At 39.8% G+C, this 21054-nt stretch overlaps 1 protein-coding gene across 12 annotated transcripts in view; it reads right to left on the reverse strand.

Moving 5' to 3' along the window:
* The window catches only part of ttll7 (tubulin tyrosine ligase-like family, member 7), a 160792-nt gene that overhangs the window by 66669 nt on the left and 73069 nt on the right, over positions 1 to 21054 (reverse strand). For 11 of the 12 annotated variants that reach the window (XR_015502042.1, XR_015502041.1, XR_015502044.1 and 8 more), the window contains 1 exon segment: positions 15766 to 15901. Coding sequence is in view for 7 of the 12 variants with exons in the window: in XM_087272643.1 (XP_087128769.1) it covers positions 15766 to 15901 (136 nt within the window). In the remaining 5 variants the exon portion in view is untranslated. 12 annotated transcript variants of the gene reach the window in all.

A 21054-nucleotide genomic window follows, 5' to 3' on the forward strand; every position in this document is an offset into this window, starting at 1 on the left:
TAGGGTTGGGCGATGTCGACCAATTTGGTGTTTTACGAGGTCTAATGTGAAACATTGCGATGGACGACGACATTATCGTCATGTGACAAGCCAGGTGTGGGGGTGGGGTTTAGAGGTGGTGTTTGACAGTGCACGCAATGTGTCTGAAGAGCGAGGAGGGATCTGGCGGTGAGGGGTGAGAAGGGTGCTTTAATGGTCAAATAGGTGTCAAAACGCAGTGATTAGTGATTATTCATATTAACCCTCATTTGCGTAATAAACAAACAAGTTGAGAATCAAAAGACACGTGAAAGAGAAACCATTAAAGTGACATTGCGACCCCTTATTTGAGGACCGGGAGAGAGACGCGCAGGAGTTCACTCTGTGTGTGTACGTGCACTCGTTGGAGATGTGTGTCTGTGGTCCTTTACTGACTCGATGGGTGTGTCTATGGTGCTTTACTGACTCGATGGGTGTAGAGAAGTGTCAAAGAGCTGAGTGTATATGGCTTATCTTTTCGCAAAATGCAGCTAAAAGTCCTACTCAACGGTAATAGTTTGATTGCGATGTTTACATGTCTTTACTGCACTCTAGTAATGCGACTGAAATAAAAATAATCCACGTCTTAATTTGATTAGTGTTAATGTTGATTATGGCTTTAAGCATATCTAAAGTGCTATTCCACCGTTATGTTATGAGCCGTGGATAATGCGTGTGGTTACGTCACACTCACCTGCCCCAAATAAGTGACATGCAACTTCGAGGCCAGTCTGTCAGGTGTGTGCAAAGGACTTGATGTGCGGTTCTAATCCAATCCTGCCTCCAACCTTCATTTCTAAATTCACCCTCTCTCTCCATCATACATCAAAACTCACGAGACAACTTTTCACGATTTGGTCTCGCAAGATCTCGTAGCCCGAGTTCTCATCACATCCTTATTGTTTACCATGCTAATTCGAAAATTCGGTCTGAAATAGCATGCAAGTGTGGCCCGAATCAGATTTTTTTGGCCACATGTGACTCAGGTAACGATAGTGTCAACAGCCCAAACCGCATGGAATCTGATCTTTTCAGATCAGATCTGTGCCACTTTCATATGTAGTCTTAAATCAGACACAGATCTGGGGCCTCATGTACGAAGACTTGCGTGGAAATCATACTAAAACATTGCGTACGCACAAAGCTGTAAATGTGCGTACGCATTAAAAAATTCAGATGTATAAAACACTGCGTACGCCGAATCTCACGCATATTCTTTTGTACATCTGAATGAACGTGAAACTGAGCGCAACATGCAAGAGCACAAAACCCCTCCCTGCCTCCTCCCCCGTATGAATATGCTAATGACTCTACTTATGGCAAAACCCAACGAAAAAGCAATGGCAAAATCAAGCAAAAAGAGAAACTTTGAACAGAATGTGAATTGGAGGTGCTGCTTTCGGAGGTAGACCAGAGAAAAGCGGTGTTATTTGCAAGTTTGTTCTCCGGAATTAACAACAAAAGAAAAAAAATAGAGTGGGAGAGTGTAGCTGATGCGGTTAACACAGTTGGGTCTGAACATCGCACTGAGTGCATTAAAAAAAGAAATAGTGTGGTTTATATCTGTAAAATGTTACAGCACCCTTAGCAGTCTCAGTGGCGCACCTCGTAAGACGCATGTGATCATGTATTGACTCATTCGAGCATGAACTCGGCTCGAATCCAGCGTCTGATGAACTCTTTCTTCTTTTTTTCCCCGCTACATATCAGATTTTGCCCACTATTTATCACAAGAAAGACAAGTAGGAATCATCAATAAGTCTGTGCATATTTTATTTGCACATTTATTGAATGGAAATGTTTCTGATTCACGCACGCAAATTCATCTTCAGATAGTGTCTTTATAGCAATGTGCGTGCGGTAGATCGCTCAGATTACATTGGGAAAACAGGCGACCGCTGCAAATTGTGCTTTAATGTTTAGCTGGTCAACTGTATGGTATGGAAACCTTACATACCTACTATATGAACCCGTCTCATACAGCTGCCATCGCAAGGATCAGACACTTTGTAGAGAGGAATTTAACACAACTGCCTCTAGGAGTCGCCAATGGAAATAAAACAGACACGCACAAAAAATGTGCGTACGCCAGCCATAAAGCTGCCGTGAAGCTGCGCACATTCCCACGTTCAGTTCATCGTTAGTAAATCCAAACGTGAGCAATTCTGAGTGTGAAACCTGGCGTACGCAAAGTTTTTGTGCGTACGCAGCGTTGATACATGAGGCCCCTGGGGCCTCATGTACGAAGACTTGCGTGGAAATCTTACTAAAACATTGCGTACGCACAAAGCTGTAAATGTGCGTACGCATAAAAAAATTCAGATGTATAAAACACTGCGTACGCCGAATCTCACGCATATTCTTTTGTACATCCGAATGAACGTGAAACTGAGCGCAACATGCACGAGCACAAAACCCCTCCCTGCCTCCTCCCCCGTATGAATATGCTAATGACTCTACTTATGGCAAAACCCAACGAAAAAGCAACGGCAAAATCAAGCAAAAAGAGAAACTTTGAACAGAATGTGAATTGGAGATGCTGCTTTCGGAGGTAGACCGGAGAAAAGCGGTGTTATTTGCAAGTTTGTTCTCCGGAATTAACAACAAAAGAAAAAAAATAGAGTGGGAGAGTTTAGCTGATGCGGTTAACACAGTTGGGTCTGAACATCGCACTGAGTGCATTAAAAAAAGAAATAGTGTGGTTTATATCTGTAAAATGTTACAGCACCCTTAGCAGTCTCAGTGGCGCACCTCGTAAGACGCATGTGATCATGTCGTTCACTCGTTCGAGCATGAACTCGGCTCGAATCCAGTGTCTGATGAACTCTTTCTTCTTTTTTTCCCCGCTACATATCAGATTTTGCCTACTATTTATCACAAGAAAGACAAGTAGGAATCATCAATAAGTCTGTGCATATTTTATTTGCACATTTATTGAATGGAAATGTTTCTGATTCACGCATGCAAATTCATCTTCAGATAGTGTCTTTATAGCAATGTGCGTGCAGTAGATCACTCAGATTACATTGGGAAAACAGGCGACCGCTGCAAATTGTGCTTTAATGTTTAGCTGGTCAACTGTATGGTATGGAAACCTTACATACCTGCTAGATGAACCCGTCTCATACAGCTGCCATTGCAAGGCTCAGACACTTTGTAGAGAGGAATTTAACACAACTGCCTCTAGGAGTCGCCAATGGAAATAAAACAGACACGCACAAAAAATGTGCGTACGCCAGCCAGAAAGCTGCCGTGAAGCTGCGCACATTCCCACGTTCAGTTCATCGTTAGTAAATCCAAACGTGAGCAATTCTGAGTGTGAAACCTGGCGTACGCAAAGTTTTTGTGCGTACGCAGCGTTGATACATGAGGCCCCTGGTGTTATGCAATGCGACCGCAGTGTAAACGGTTATGTCAGATTTCATGTGACTTTTACATAATCTTTGAGCGACATGCGTCATCATTCTGTGCTGCAAACATCCTCTACTCCATAGCAGCATAGTAGAATAACACAAAAGGCAATTACTTTACCACAGAAAGTGGGTTGTTCATTTTGATATAGATTTTGGAGGCAAAACTGGAGCTTAACAATTGGGGCACGGGTTGATCAGGAAACTGAAGAGCGCCGTAGGTGTTGCGGATAGGGGATCCATGTGCAAAGGAGGGAGAACTTTCTCTCGGAGAGAAAAAAGGGCAGGTGCTCAAGCACCCGAATCCCCCTACTGTTCGTGTTTACTGTTTATAACGAAGTAAAATAAAAATTATTCTGCAAACAGAAATAAAACAACTCCGCCTTCACAGTTCAGTCTGCGGCTGCTCATTAACCCTTGATGAGTTCACTACACAGGTGGTTAAACAAACACGCACCGCGGTTGTCATAAATCACGTGAATGATCAGTGTTTTCAATCACAAGAGACTTATTTTAAATTTCAAATGGCGAAATACACATTAGTAGTAGCAGAACAATCATTTACAGTCACAGTTAGGACCAAGATCTGTTTACACTGCAAATCTGATGTAGGCCACAGCCATGCAAAAACATCAGATCTGAGAAATAAAAAACTGATTTGAGCACTAAGCCTGGCAGTGTGAACGTAGCCTTAGTAATAAGTCTAATTCCTGCACGCCCCCGGCCAACCACTAAGGATACAGTAGTTGCTTTAGGACAAAGCACATGAGATAAAGAAACCAGTGATCCTGCATGAAATATTGCGCATTATGAGAAGTTTTGCATGCTAACAGCACAGCTAAAAACGTGCTAGATATAAATACAGTTTTTCGCTCAGAGTTGTGGTATTAGAAAGTTTTCTAACTGGCAAATGATATGATCTAGTGGGTCTGTCATCTTTAATGTGCACGCTCATGATTTTGAAGAGGCATGACTTTGAACGCAAGGGAGGGACTGTCTTTCAAAGATAATATGCAAACGCAGGGGTCTGAAACCTTTTTTCAACAAAGAGCCAGTTCTGATGTCTTAAAATATTTTTTTCTTCTGGAGAAAGTCTTATTTGTTTTATTTCAGCTTGAATAAAAGCAGTTTAAAAAAAACATAAGGTGAAAATTATTTATAAGCTATTTTTTTCGATAGTCTACAGAACAAACCGTCGTTATACAATAACTTGCCTAATTAACCTAATAACCTGCCTAGTTAACCTAATTAACTTAGTTAAGCCTTTAAATGTCACTTTAAGCTGTACAGAAGGGTCTTGAAAAATATCTAGTCAAGTATTATTTACTGTCATCATGGCAAAGATAAAATAAATCAGTTATTAGAAATTAGTTATTAAAACTATTATGTTTAGAAATGTGTTGAAATAAAAATCTCTCCGTTAAACAGAAATTGGGGAAAAATTAAAGAGGGGGGTAATAACTCAGGGGGGCTGATAATTCTGACTTCAACTGTATGCACTTTGTTTACTTTTTTTATATATTTGGCTGTGGATTTACATAGATGTTTTTAATTAGCAACCGTACAATAATTTCTGTGTCTTCATTTAGTTTTTCATAACCATGTTCACCCTCTGTGTGACCCCTGGGATTTTACAGGGAATTTTTGCAGCTGTGCTTTTAAGATGTAAATGCGTCTTTGCATGTGAAATGAGTAACAGTGCTTTGCTGCGAGCAGTAAGCTTGCTTTTGGGCCCAGTTTACTTTGTGAAGCCCTATCTTTCAAAAGCAGCCTTTCTGCATTGCCTGCATTGCAATGTGACACCTAAAACACAACCCAAACTGAAATATACCTCTTAAAAGAATTAAGATCGGACTGAAATGATCATGGTCCTTCTAATGAGCATCTCTGTGAGGAACTCTGGAAGAAAACGCATGCTAAAAGTGTGACATAAAAACTTTACCACAGTTTACTGCTGTTGTTACTTCCTATAGTGTTTAAAAATATTATCTTCTATCTTTTCTTTTTAGTCTAACATGACAGAATATGGATGCATCAGAGCATCAAATTGCAGCTGTTAAAGGTGCTGTATGTAAGTGTTTGACTCTTCTAAAGCATAGAAAAATACCATTATGAGTTTGCAGATATTTAAGAAACATGCTAAGTGAACATTCTTGTTTATATTAAAAACATTGTTTAAGTCAGATATTCTGCTTTGAAAATGTGTTTTCTGTGCTGGAACGCTGTATTTGTTTTGGTAATTTTAACCTGCCCAATGCCAGTTTAGCCAATTATATTTAAGCAATCCAGGTTGCCTTGGTGGAAAACAGCATATTTGATTCATTTGTTCAGAAAGCCTCTGAAAATGTGCATCTGAAATGCGTCCTCTGGTGGACAGAAGCAGACTTCGAAATGAGACGCAGATTCAGTTCCATGTGAGGTTATTAACTAGCAAATTATATAAATATTACGAACGTAAACATTAGTTGAGCAGGTTACATTGCAACTGCATGTAACCAGTGATGAGCAATTTGCCTTTTTTCACCAGACCAAACACGACAGAAATTTAAATACAGTCATTCAGGAGCACTGAATATGCACTCAATCACAAAATGGTAAGGTGTATAATCTATTTAATACATATTATCCTCTTTAACATTATTAAATGTACATGCAGAATCATGTGTTTAGTTCTAAAGTTCAATTTCAGACAGTTTATTTTATTTTTAAGATCTGAGGTGAACTATCTGCTGCTGCATTTAGTAGTATGGCAATAAATGTCATGACATTCAAACTTACATTATTAGCATGTAACACTGAATAAATCACATGAGTTATACCTGAGGTGATCATTGTCAGTTTTCTGTTAGAAGCCGTTTCTAATAGATCAATTTGAGATGCTGGTTGGGACAAAAACTTTGTTTAATGTAATATATATAGAATATTCCTTCTATCAGGTGCCGTTGCTTTTATTTAGAACGTGGTTAAATCGAGACACTCCTCATTCTATAAGCTGTTTTAATGCGTACACCCACCCCACCCGTAACCCCAACCCCCAGTGACATCACTCGTAGAAGAAGTGCAAGGAAGGAGGAGCGGGAGCTCAAGCTCCCCCTCGCTGGAGCTCAGCTCTGCCCAAATGGTTCTGCAGTGAGCACCACTTGTTTAAAACACTCGCTCCTGTCCTCAATCTGGCAACCTGCACTTGCATTTGTTTTGATCCAGGAGTGCAATAACTAGTTCAACCACTGGGTGTCACACTTACATACTACACCTTCAACATGTTTGATCTTTTATTTTGATTTTGGAGTGAGCCAGTTTGGCAGTAAAAAACAGAATTCACACTTTACCTCTTTAGATTAAGTAATTAGTAAGTATTCCCAAGAAAAACAAGACAAAGTAACACTAATTGTTTTGAGTAACTGGTAATATATTACAATAAAACTGCATTACAGTTAATGTATTTACTAACATGAACATGGAACATAAAAAACTAGTAATAAACTACTTTATTTTCATTAACTAATAATTACAAAAACTTTTTTTGTTGTTAAATGAACTAACATTAAACAATGGAACCTATTGTAAAGTGTTACTGAGTTGCGCAATAAGGCGCAAGATATTTTTGGCAAAATTTGTTGCTATTTTCAGACAAGCTCAAACCTAATTTTCAGGTTTTGTGCCTCATTGTTGGTGCGTTGCTATTTTGAAGAACTGAAATGACCATGCCTTTGACCAACTAAAAGCTCGTCTAAACTCTAGCGCAGAGCACGTTAGGTTTTGTGCTCATGCAGATCAAAATGCTTACATATTGCTTAATACACACAGGATTTACAGCAGTACACAAATATCTATACATATGAAAAGGATTTAAAGGATTAAAATGTTACAAAAAAATCTTTTTCTGCATAAGTATAAAAACCACTCCCTGCATGCCTTCTTCACCTCGAGGGGCTTTTTTCAGTTTATTCATGACATTTTGCATTTCATTCATTCATTTATTTTCTTGTCGGCTTAGTCCCTTTTTTCCGTTCATTCCACAGCGGAATGAACCTCCAACTTATCCAGCACGTTTTTACGCAGAGGATGCCCTTCCAGCCACAACCCATCTCTGGGAAAAGATTTTGCATTTGTATAATGTTATTATTAGTAGTATTATTATTATTATTATTATTATTATTATTATTATTTATTTGCTTATTTATATTTGTTTTAATAAAAACTAGTTTAGATTTGTCCACCTGTCATGTTTTGGAGACGTTTGAATACCCATATGGGGCATAAGAATATAAAGTGTGTTTGGATGCATTTTTTTATGACCACACTTTGTTATTATTATTTATTTATTAGTTTGCTCAAAATTAGAACTGAATTTAAAAATGGTTTTGAAATAAATATTTGCGCTCAACAAACTAAATTAAATACGTAGTCTAATGGATGTCTTCAGTGGAGTGCGTACAACAGTGTTTCCTTACTCCCCGAAAGCAAAGGAGTAGAGTAAAAAGTAAAGGTAAAGGGAAAGTAAAGAGGCCAAATGGAGGAGGCATATCCTCTACCTGATAGCTTATATTTTTGCTTTTTTACCTCAAAACCTTGCCTATTTCTAGCTTTAAGATACATGGTTTTGTGGTTAAAATATAGAAATATTTCTTTTTAATGAATATTACTGATTTTTTTTATTTCTTCTAATCATTTAGAGCCATTAGAAACTGCACTGAAACTGCAATTTGGACATTCAAACCACTGAGCATCAGAAGTCTACTATATTGAAGAACATATGAAGAAAAATCCAGTATGTTTTTTTTCCCAAAATCTTTAAGTTATATTCAATTGACGAAAGAAAGAAATTAACATCATGGATGACAAGTAGGAATGTAAATAATCAGAATTTCTGTCTAAATAAATTTGAACTACTTCAGACAATTAAGCAGGCACTAGACTAACATTAACTGCTTAAGGCTGTTGAAAGACTGGAGCTACTTTAACACACTGACCGCCAGGAAGGTCAAAGACTAGTAGCAGTGGTAAAAAAAAACTCTTGAATTTTTCCCAAACAAACCAGCCACCAGCTCTGTAGGAAACAGCACACATACTCCCCCGCCATATCAACAGACAGCTCTTGACTCAAATATACAACCTTCCTAACAACCATCTTCATTCAATCTCAGGCACAACCCTACTCCAAAGTCTAATTTCAGATTCCATCAATTTATGCTATGAGGACAATACCCTTCCAACAATATGCCACATTCATATGCATGGGTACACAGATCCAACCTTGAAAATCCCTGTAAAATGAACATCCAGAGGATTCAGAGAGGTTGCGCAACAAAATAATGCACTCCAGCTGAATAGAGAATTTTAGAAGAGAGGTTATCATAAAAAAGTATGAATGCCAAGAAATGCCACGGACAATATGCATGTAAGACTAAACCTGCTAAAACGAATTGTGTTACATATAGGTCTTGCAGTTGATTATTCATTCATTAATTTTTTTTTTTGGCTTAGTCCCTTTATTAATCTGGGGTCGCCACAGCGCAATGAACCTGCCAACTCATCCAGCATATGTTTTACGCAGCGGATGCCCTTCCAGCTGCAATCTCTGGGAAACACCCATACACACTCATACACTACAGACAATTTAGCCAACCCAATTCACCTGTACCGCATGTCTTTGAACTGCGGGGGAAACCAGAGCACCTGGAGGAAATTCACACGAATGAGGGGAGAACATGCAAACTCCACACAGCAACGCCAACTGGCCCAGCCGAGGCTCGAGCCAGCGTCCTTCTTTCTGTGAGGTGACAGCACTACCTACTGCACCATGGCATCGCCGCAGTTGATTATTATGATTATTATTGTTGTTTATGAATTTTCCTTCGCTTTATTTATCAGAGGTCGACACAGCAGTATGAACCGCCAACTTATCCAGCATATGTTTTAAACAGCGAATGCCCTTCCAATTGCAACTCAGTACTGGGAAACATCCATACACACTCATTCATACTCGTACACTGCAGCCAATTTAGTTAATCCATTTCAGCTATAGCGCATGTCTTTGGACTGTGGGGAAAACCGAAGCTCCCGGAGGAAACCCATGCCAACATGGGGAGAACATGCAAACTCCACACAGAAATGCCAACTAGCCTAGCCCAGGCTCAAACCAGTGACCTTCTTGCTGTGAGGCAACAGTGCTATCCACTGAGCCACCATGTCGCCCCCAATTATTACTGTAGTTTCTGTTATTGTTAATTAATTCAGTTAAATACCAAATTAAGACCCTTATACTGAAACTGTCATGCAGTCACCATAGCGACATGCGCCTCCCGGATCCCAGTTAACCCACTCACAAACTTGATTACTGATTCACCCCTTTATAAACAATCACTTTGCACTTACCCTAGGTCTGGTCAAGAGTTCACACTCGTGATTCACCTGGATTACTGATGGTTTCTTTATCTCTTTATCTACTGATCTCCTGCTCTTCTAGTCTCAGCATTTTCTGTGTTCCCATGGATCACACTGTCACCCGCATACAAAGACTTTTAAATAAGCTCTCTCACAATAAACATTGCCTGCTCTGTAATACTGTTTACAATCCTGTCAATAAATACACTTGGTACTTGCACTAATCATGTCTCTAGTCTCCCTGTGTATGTGAAGAAGACCAGACCAACACCATTGCCCCATAGATCCTCAACCACCAGCACCCCTGGTTCCCTTCGCCAAGTTGGTCATCGTACTCAAAGCCTCACTAGTATCAGCAAAACCATACCAACCATCTGCCTCTGCCTCTCAGTTTCCCATGGAGCACTCCAAAGTGGTCTTCCTCATTTCCCACCTAACTGGAAAAGCATTCTTATGGGCTACTATAACACATCAGGGGTATCCGAATTTAGTCCTGTAGGGCCAGTGTCCTGCAGATTTTAGCTCCAACTTGCTTCAACGGACTTGGAAGAATGTTTCAAGAAAGCCTAGTAAGAGCTTGATTAGCTAGCCTAGGTGTGTCTGACTAGGGTTAAACCTAAACTTTGCAGGGCACCAGCCCTCCAGGACCGAGTTTGAGCACCCCTGGTCTAAATGGAATGCCAACAGTCAAATAATCAATTCAAAGATTTAGAAACTGTAACTCATCCAGTATCCAGTGGAAATTGGCTGCCGAGGCTTCTCTGGAACCTCCACTCAACGGCTCCTGAAGTCTATTGGTGTCAGATGCACCAAATTATCAAGGGCACTAAAAGAGCTGGCAGAGGAGGCAGAGAAAGGGAGCTTCTGGCTATGGCTTCGGAGGGAGGAGAAGTCATGGGGGAGAGAAGAATCCTAGGGCTGGCTGCAGGGGGTTGGTAGGGAGACGTCCCAATCATTGCTCCACCACCAAGAGATGTTCCAGGATTAAAGGGGCGAAACATCAACGATGGGTGGCTCCTGGCTGATGACCCTGCAGCTAGCCTAAATGGCACCGGCGGAGGTGCGTCAGGCAGAAATGCCTTGCAGGTAGTTCTGACTGTGCTTACATCTAATCTCCTCTCAGTTAGACTACTGCAACATTTTTTGTACAGTAGTCTACCTCAGTCAACACTCACTTAGTTGCAGTTGGTCCAGAATGCAGCCACCAGATTAAAAACAGGAACTAAGAAAAGAGATCATACAGTATCTCCCCTGTCCTTGCCTCATTGCACTGGCTTCCTATAAAATTTAAAGTTGATTTTAAAATCCTTCTTTTCACTTATTAAGCATTACCCGATTCTATCTTGTGAACGTATTAGGCCATATACAGCTTGTAGACCATTAAGATCCCATGACCAGTTTCTTTTGTCTGTCCCTCGGTCTCCCTGCAAATCAAAAGGTGATTCGAGCTTTCTGTGTTGCAACCCCAAGGCTCTGGAACAATCTCCCTCTAAACATCATAATTTGTCCTTCATTGGATGCTTTTAAATCTAATTTAAAGACTTAATTTTATTCCGTTGCCTATGAGTGTCACATGTTATTTCTAATCTGTATTAAATTCATACGTATATTCAATGTTCTTATATTTTTAAATACCAATCTTTATTATTTTATTTTATTGTAAAGCACTTTGGATCAACTACGGTTGTGTAAAATTGTGCTCTATAAATATAGTTTGCCTTGCCATATGCTTATTTTACTAATCATTTTTCTAAAGATTTCAGTATGGCAACCACTGGAGCACTTTTTACCTGTGACCAGTTGTCCTTACTACCTCAAGGAATCTCCACTATTATGCTGCGTTCACACCAGACGCGGAACGAGCGTCAAGCGCAAGTGATTTACATGTTAAATCAATGTAACCTCGCAAATAGACATCCAAATAGCAATACGTGCGAATGACGAAGATGTGCGAATGGCGCTCTGCGCAGGGCGCGATACGCGCGAATGGCGTGGTGCGAATGGAGCGTTTTGCGTATTTGACACGCTTAATGCACGTTTCGCTCGAATCGCTCGAGTTAGAAAATCTGAACTTTAGCGGACATTCGCGGCGCGTTAACCAATCAGGAGCTTGCTCTTGTGGGGGCGTGATTGTGACGTATCGCCTGTTGTCGGTGTCCCAGGGGGAAATCCCCCAGCAGACACCGACAAGAAGTTCATCAAACTGGGCTGGGCTCAGTAAGAAGCACCGCTGAAAACCTCCATCAGCCAGGTTCAGTTTCTGGAGGAGTTTTTGAGCTTAAAGTGCTGGATGCACCTCTGAAAGGATGTAGTGGACTCAGAAACGGCCCAAAACGTATCGACGCTGTTTATCATCCTTCATAAAGCACATAAACACTGTTATTTTCTTCATAAAATCCATGTTAGCCCTTTAGCTATGAAGCTAGAGACACGGGGCAGACAGAAGCCCTGGCCATCACGCGAATCCGCATCTGTTCTGAAGTGAATTTGACACGCGAATGATGCGGGTTTGACGCGCGAATGAAGCGAGTAACCTCAAATGTTCATGCGGTTATTTACGCGCGAATATCGTGATTTATCCGCGCGTTCCGCGCCTGGTGTGAACACAGCATTAAAGTGTTCTCTAGTCCCAGACACTGGCATTGGGTAGGGGGTGGAAACTAAGCAGCACTCATAGGTTCATACAAAGAAGTCTTAAATCCTTCCATCTATTGATCAACGGTGATGTATGATGACACCACTGGATTGGAGAACCTCATGCAAAGAGCATCCACATATCCCAACAACTAGCCATTTACAATATTACAGGAACCGGTCACCAGCTCGCCTCTAATGCTGCATGTCCTCTAATACCAGAACCTATACAAGTGGATAGTACCAGAATTCCATGAACGGAGCATTCACAACACCTGGTTGCCAGACAGTGTTATACTGTGTTACCCCTGGTCATTTCATAAATAACTCTCCCACTAAGCCCCCACGTCCAGTATTGAGTACTATTCAACTAACATCTAAATTAATGAACTTATCCTACATTCCAGTAATGCTTTTCAAAATCCTATGTCTGACATTGTTGATTTAGGCTCCACAACCAACGTTAAACACCAAGTGATCATACGCGGATTCCTACTCATCCAAAAACATCATCTAAAAGTAGAAAATATTTAGGAAAAAAAACTGAGCATGGCCTAGTAAAATACTCCTCTCCTGTTCTCCAAATGTAAGTCAGAGTTCTACATATCAAGGACATTACATTTCAGGTACTAGAGGGATCTAGTGCTGACATCATTCTAAGATGGACCTGACTGGCTAAACACTCTTCTGAATTCAAAGGGGACCCTTTTGAAGTCACATGCTGGTGAGAGTTGTGTCAACAGTTGTGTTCTGCTTCTACCGAGATTGAAAGCCATGGGACTGTGCCATTGAACTGCTGCCTGGAGCTAAAGTCCCTAAATGTTGAGATTATGCCCTGTCTTATGCCCTGATTATTCCAGAGTGCAAAGTTATGGAGGAGTAAGTAGAGGAGACTCTTAAACAAGGATTCATATGTCCACCGACATCACTGTCTGCTTCCAACTTTTTCTTTGTGGGCAAGAAGCATGGAGGTCGTCAACCCTGAAACAATTACTGGACACTTAACTACCAGATCATCCAGCTGCCCTATCCACTTCCCCTGTCCCAGCAGCCTTGGGGGACCTCAGAGAAGCTCATGTCTCTTCCAAATTAAGACCTGCAGAGTGCCTACAACCTCATTCAAATCAGAGAAAGTGACGAGTAGAAGACATCTTTCATTACCTTCAACCTTGCACTATGAATAACAACCTATGCCATATGCAATTTGCATCTTTCAGACTTTTATGACTCTACCTGGGATCGGAGTCTCTTGCTGCCCTAAAAGAAGTCCCCACTATACTGGTTATTTGTTTCTCAATACAGAGGCAGATCAGCATTGTCACATGCTCCACCTCCACTCAGGTACAGAATTCATCCAGCATTCCACATTTCTCTACTAAAACCTTCTGGCTCAAGATGACTTCCTCTCCTCCAGAAGTGCTGAAACCACCAACAATCTTCCAGGTATGGGAGATCTTGAATTCACAACACTGGAGCACCTGAGTATTTGATAAACTGGCAGGGGTATGGACCAAATGAAGGATCATGGATACCCAGAGTAGTGAATTCCATCAACTGTATCCAAACTGTTCAGTCCCTGGAGGAAGGGGTAATGTCAGGCAGTCACCACAGCCATTTCGCCACCTGGATTCCAATTTACCCATTCACAAACCCCTGATTACTGATTCCCCCCACTTGTGCACTCCCGCATGAGTCCAGTTTATAGTCACTCTGCACTTTTGTCGCTGCTTTGTTTACACTGCAAGATGGATCGCCGACAGGGGCTTTCACATTGCATGACTTTACAATAGGAAGAATCCCCGACAACTTTTGTCTAAACTACGTCTCCCAACCAAAAATACATAATATATCTTTTGTTATTAACTACACAAAGAGAAAGAAGCCTTTAATGGGGTAGAAAATGTACATATTTGCTCACCTGGGTCTGAAGGGAATTAGCAATTTCTCCTCAACTTTCTTTTTTAACTTTCTGTATGAAATGTCAAACCGACACGGGTGCTCCTGTCAAACCTTTCACCAGTTTATCCTCCATTTCTTGGGTCCAAATAAATTAAAAAGGAGCGCTTTTAACTTCTCCCCCAACCTCCCTCTGGCCAGCAGGTACACACACACACACAAGTGAACGCTGCTCTCTCATTGGCTGTAGTCGATCGCTGACGTTATTTTCAGTCAAAACTCATTTCACACGGCATGATTTGAATCGCCGACATCTCCAGATATACAGCACGCCAAATACCTCACAGGCATCGGCGACTCATCAGCGATTCTCTCAGATCGTGTCTTTGATAGTTCATATTGTGTGATTGTCACACGTACACGAGCACAGATTTGCCTGTGATTTCAGGCATTTGTCCGCGATTTCTCAAAACCTGTCGGCGAGTCAAAATCGGGGCTAAAATCATGCAGTCTGAACTAGACATTACTTGCACGTATTCTGTCTTCATTTTCCTTGTGTGAGACACACTTTTTTTATGCTACATTATTCGTAACTGCACGATAACGTTGCAATATTTTTTAAACAATTCTTGTAATTGTCTGCGTCAATAGCCTAGCGGTACACAGAAGTGCTCACGGCGACCCGAGTTTGATTCCCGGCTCAAGGTTCCCGACGCCTTTGCCAATCCTTACTCTTCTCTCAATCCTTGAAGTTACATTTTTATACTTTAGAACTGAATATTTCTTTCCTGCAATTAAAACTTTAAACTTTATGATTTGACTTTTTTAACTTTATTTTATGAGGTTGTTGGGGGTTTTTTTATCCGCAAAACTTTAGTTGGCTGTATTTAGTGCAGTTAGTTTGTTGTTGTTTTTTGTAAAACAACCATCTTGACTATGATTATATTACATAAAATTAAGAATATCTGCAAATTTCACAAGTAACAGTTTCACAACAGTTTTTCCAACAATGTCTACAGACTAGTTTGTAGATTTCATTTGGCTCAGGTGCCTCCTACATTGTCAGTCAATGGGTGAGCAGTATTGAGTGCCAGAAAAAAAAAATCTCTCAGTGCTTTGAAAAGTAATTGCACACCTCTCCTCAACTAACCACATGATTTGAGGTATCATTCATGTCTGTAGCACAAACGGTTAGTCTAAATCCCTAACCCTTTGAATGAGCAGTATTACTGATGGCTGCCTTAAGCTGCGGTAAAGAAAAACAGATGGCCACAAAAAGAGTTAGGAAGCAAAATAGTTTCTCTTCCACATTTCTTATTTTAAATTCAAAAGATTAAATAGTAGGAAGCAGTTGTAGTAAAGGGGAGAGAAAGAGGGGAAAAAGAGCAAAAGATTGTTGGGTTGCGTCTCAGGTACATGCCTTCATTCGTTTCAGTGGATTATTCATTTCCTTTTGAAGTGAAGCTGCTCGCCCAGCGAGGAATGTCTGAAAGGCAGCTGAAAGGAGACTCTCATATTTCTCCAAGAGCAGCTTGTCATCTGGGGGGTAAATACGTCTGTATGGAGAGAAAGAGAGAGAGAGGAGAAAAAAGGGTTTTATCTGATTATCTGATTTAGCAGCCTGGTCTGCCTGCTTTTCTAATCACTTAAACAAACCTCGATCGTTCTTTTCACACATACGTTTGTCCATTTATGCTGTGTATATTCTAATGATTAATAAACTTGTCTTTGTATTAGACGTTAAGACTAAACAAAAGCCAAAGATGTGTAAACATCTGCCTATAGCTCAGTGATGGATCTTCAGATCAGCTCCGTTTTGGGTCATGTATATAATCAAAACCAGCAACTGGCTTTGCTTCAGCCCCAGGTTGAACAAAAGGCATCAGATGGAGACCCCCTACGGCACAAAATTGTGCTTTGAATGTATTCATATTTTCAGTCACACTGAAACAAACACATTTTCAGAAGGTATTGTTCACTAATGGTGGGCTTATTATTCGACACTACCTGACAAAAGTCTTGTCGCTCTCTAAGTTTTAGGAACAACAAATAATACTTTGATTTCTAGTTGATCATATGAAGTGGCTTATATGAAAGGCAAATGCCTGTAGATTACGCCTATTGTACCAAAATAAAATATGATCATGACTTTATTTTTAATTATTTAATTAGGACAGTTAGGTCTGACTTTGCTGAGACAAAAGTCTTGTCACTTAACAGAAATAATGTGCAGTTTAGAATATAGTCACGGTTCAATAAAAAAAAGAATATTGTGTATGACTCCCACGAGCTTGGAGGACTGCATCCATACATCTCTGCTATAACAAATAATAAAGAAATCTGGAATGAAAAAAAGCGATCTTGCAGGACTCCCAAAGTTCATAAAGATTCATTGGGTTCATCTTCGATGGCTCCTCCTTTATCTTAACCCAGACATCCTAAATAATGTTCATGTCTGGTGAATGGGCTGGCCAATCCTGCAGCACCTTGACCTTCTTTGCTTTCAGGAGATTTAATGTGGAGGCTGAAGTATGAGAAGGAGCGCTATCCTGCTGTAGAATTTGCCCTCTTCTGTGGTTTGTAATGTAATGAGCAGCACAGATGCCTTGATGCATCAGGCTGTTGATGTTGCCATCCACTCTGCAGATCTCTTGCACGGCCCTTTTCTGAATGTAACCCTAAACCATGATTTTTCCTTCACCAAACTTGACTGATTTCTATGAGAATCCTGGGTCCATTGAGAATCTTGGGATGCAGTTCAATTCATCAAAAAAAATCTACCTTCTGCCACTTTTCTAAATGATCAACAAAAGAGTCCTGTTATTTATTTTTTTTGCTCTTACAACTGGGATAGACGACAAGACTTGTCAGGTAGTGTAGTAATCTTTGTTTACATAAGCAAAAACATACAACTGATCAAAGTTTTGATCCATTTAATAATATTAACACTCACTCACTTTCTTTCAGTGTATTCCCTTCTTTATCAGTGGTCACCAAGTTTTAAGAGATGCAACTTTTGATTTTGTTAACGTACAATTAAAAGCTGAAATGCACTTGAAGATAAACACATTCTTTAAAATTATTTTTGTAATTATCTAATGTTAACGAATAACCCTCTAAGTATTACTATAATACTATGTATCAGATTTACAATAGCAAAAAGTAAACCGAATAGAAAATAAATAAATAAATACAGTTAAAGTCAGAATTATAAGCCCCCCTTTGATTTTTTTTTTCTTTTTTTAAAAATTTCCCAAATGATGTTCAACTGAGCAAGGAAATTTTCACAGTATGTTTGATAATATTTTTTCTTCTGGAGAAAGTCTTATTGTTTTATTTCAGCTGGAATAAAAGCAGTTTTTAAAAAAAAAAACTACATCAAGGTCAAAATTATAAGCCCCTTTAAACTATATATTTTTTTCGATAGTCTACAGAACAAACCATCGTTATACAATAACTTGCCTAACTATTCTAACCTGCCTAGTTAGAATTAAATTATTATCACTTATATGTTTAGAAATGTTAAACAGAAATTAGGGAAAAAAATAAACGGGGGGCTAATAATTCTGACTTTAACTGTATACATACAGACATACATACATACTCACAACATCTTTGTGTGATATACCAGTTGTTACAAACATTGGGCTAAATCTAGCATTAGTATTGCAAAAAAACCAATACATCTGCTATCACAACTTTAATGGGACACATCACAATGTCACATCCTCAGTAGATTTATTTCCTTTCTGTAGCATTGCTTTTCCTTTTTTAGAAAACAAAAATAAAAAAAATGACCCACCACTTGAAAACCACCCCAGCAGACACACAACGCCATAATATTATGTTAGCATGTGAAATGACGTTGATATTTAGTTGTTTTTAGGTTGTGCTTGAAAGTGATCAAAATCCAACATCAAGCCAACATCTTAAACCAACTTATTGACGTTTACTCATCATGTACGGCAACCAAAACCCAAAGTCTGATAGACGTCACAAAGATAACGTCCACTACGTCAGTTGTGCATCCCTCTTGGTCATAATTGAGCAGCTACACCTTCGAAATGGGTAGATAAAAATACACAAGAATTGTTGAGAAAGTCTTTTTTGTTTAATTTTAGCAAAAATAAAAGCAGTTTTTAATTTTGAGATTTCAAAATTTCAAACACACAACATCATAAGACGTTAATTTTAGGTAAGATTTAGTTTGTGACATCAGATGACCAAAATCCGATGACTAGGCAGCGTTAAATGACGTTGATATTTGGTTGAATTTGAAAGGTTGTGTTTGAAAGTGACCAAAATCCAACGTCAATCCAACATCTTAACTCAACATCAATCGTAAATACTGACATTTGTTCGATAGGTATGGCAACCAAAATTCAACGTCTGATAGACATCATAGTGGTAATGTCCACACAACGTCAAGCTGGAACATCATTAAATGTTATTATTTGATTGTTTTTAGGTTGCATTGGAAAGTAACCAAAATGCAAGGTCTGTCTAACATTGCACATTGACGATGGCCTGACGTCAACCCGATTTTTTTCTTTTCAAACAAGATGCAACGTCCCACGATATTTGGGTACAACGTCAATCTGATGTCATGTTGACGTCCTGTGCCTGCCGGTACTGATCCTATCTCAATCTGCATAAACAGTGAAGGTCCAATAGTGTGACATTTAAAAAAAAAGCTTATTTTGGAATCCGGATTCAACATAATCAAAAGCTCAAGCAATGTAAATGTTCAGATCAGACGATAAACTGCCCCAAATCCATTAACAGCTACAAGCATGATGGACAAACTTGTGTGAGAGAAGTAATCTAGTAAGCATAAGTGGGCTTAGTCCTCAGCATATGGCACATGTTGAAATCTGGGTCTGACCCACAAACCTCAAACACTCTTTATTTCTCATGTTTCAGCATCTTTTGGGGTGTTTTTTATTTAGAGTTGAACAGAACAGCAGTTCCATGCAAAAGGAGCAAAATGACCTATTTATGAAGAGGCATTCATTTCATATTCCTCCTCTGAGGCTCTGACGTAGAGGCTTCTTATTAAAGAGTGATTTGTTGCAATTACCATGTGACTAGAGGAAGAAATGCAGCAGATTCTAAATGATGCAACTGCCACCCTGCTTGTATGGTAAATGCAAAAGTCAGGTTAGGTTAATCGGGTCTAAATGGCATGTCTTTATTCGGGAGATCCGAGTGCCTAAATTAAAATGTAAGAAATGATAGGATTAATAAAATAAGAGAAGCTTTTGGCTGCTGACAAATGCTGGCTTCTTTACAAAATATTAGTCATTAAAGGAGCTACTTGAAGTCATTTAATGTTGTGAAGTAAGCGTTGGCCTTGTCTGACAGGACTATAATGAGCTACGCACAACATTTTGTACTTCTAGACCAAGAACATGGTTTTCAAATGGAGGTAGTGTCGAAGCCAAAAAGTCAGAAGCCAAATTTGTCAGAGTTTGCTGGCAACAACATGTCAACAAAATCTACAAGAATAAGTCAGCAAGTTGCAAAGTATAAGGATGCACTACATTTTCAGATGCTAAATGGCTGTTAATATGAGCCAAAAAAAAGATTATGCTGTGACACACTGTCCAGTGCACTGGTTTAACTCTCCCTTCAGCTGTAGACACTGCGTACTAGACATAAGCTGCGATCACACTGCACTTTTCTCCCCATAGACTAGTGGTTCCCAACCTTTTTTTCCCTGAGACTCCCTTTTTCCCCTTGAAAATATTGTGAGGCCCCCCTCCACGCTTATTAATATTACCGCTCATAAAAGTTTGCAGTAGTGATGACAAAAAATGTGTTTCTGTGTTTCGTAGGTTGCTAGGCAAAAATTAACCGTTTTCTCAGAGGATGACAAGCTGAAAAAACATTGCTGTCGCTCTGATACAAGTTTTTTTGTTGAGAAAAGTACTATACAAGATACAAGATGTGCAGCACCTGAAACTACGAACACTGGAAGCCTGTGCTGGCATTTCTCCTGTAGTGTTGCTATCAGTGTGTGAAGAGTGGGAGAAGAGGCTTGCATTGACGATCAAACACAATGGGCAGCACATTGAACACATTTTATAAGTGGTCAGAAACTTGTAAATAACTCATGAAAGAATAAAGTTACATTAAAACCAAGCACACTATTGTTTTTCTTGTGAAATTCCCAATAAGTTTGATGTGTCAAATGACCCTATTTCTAATGAAAAAACAAAAGTTGGATCCAAGATGGTCGACTTCAAAATGGCCACCATGATCACCACCCATCTTGAAAAGCTTGAACCCTCACATATACTAACGTGCCACAAACAGGACGCTAATATCACCAACAATTTCCATTTTATTGAGGTGTATGCATTTAAATGGCCCACCCTGTATATCTAGCTCAATCAATAGATTGCTAGAAGGCGTTAAGCAGACCCCTACTGAAAAATCTAGCTGGAGATGACCAGCTAAAACCAGCTTGACCAGCCTAGCAGGCTGAGAGCCCAGCCAAAACCAGCTATGTCCAGCTTAAACCAGGCTGGTCAAGCTGGTTTTAGCTGGATTTAGCTGGTCATTTTCCAGCCTGACCAGCTAAGACCAGGCTGGAAATTGCTGGAAACCAGCCTGGAAGTGGCCAAAACCCCTCTAAAACCAGCCTGATTGACCAGCTAAAACCAGCCAACCAGCCTAGGCTGGTTTAAGCTGGATTTTTTAGCAG

This window comes from Danio rerio, chromosome 11, assembly GCF_052040795.2.
Source record: "Danio rerio strain M-AB ecotype USA chromosome 11, GRCz13ab, whole genome shotgun sequence".
Taxonomy (NCBI): domain Eukaryota; kingdom Metazoa; phylum Chordata; class Actinopteri; order Cypriniformes; family Danionidae; genus Danio; species Danio rerio.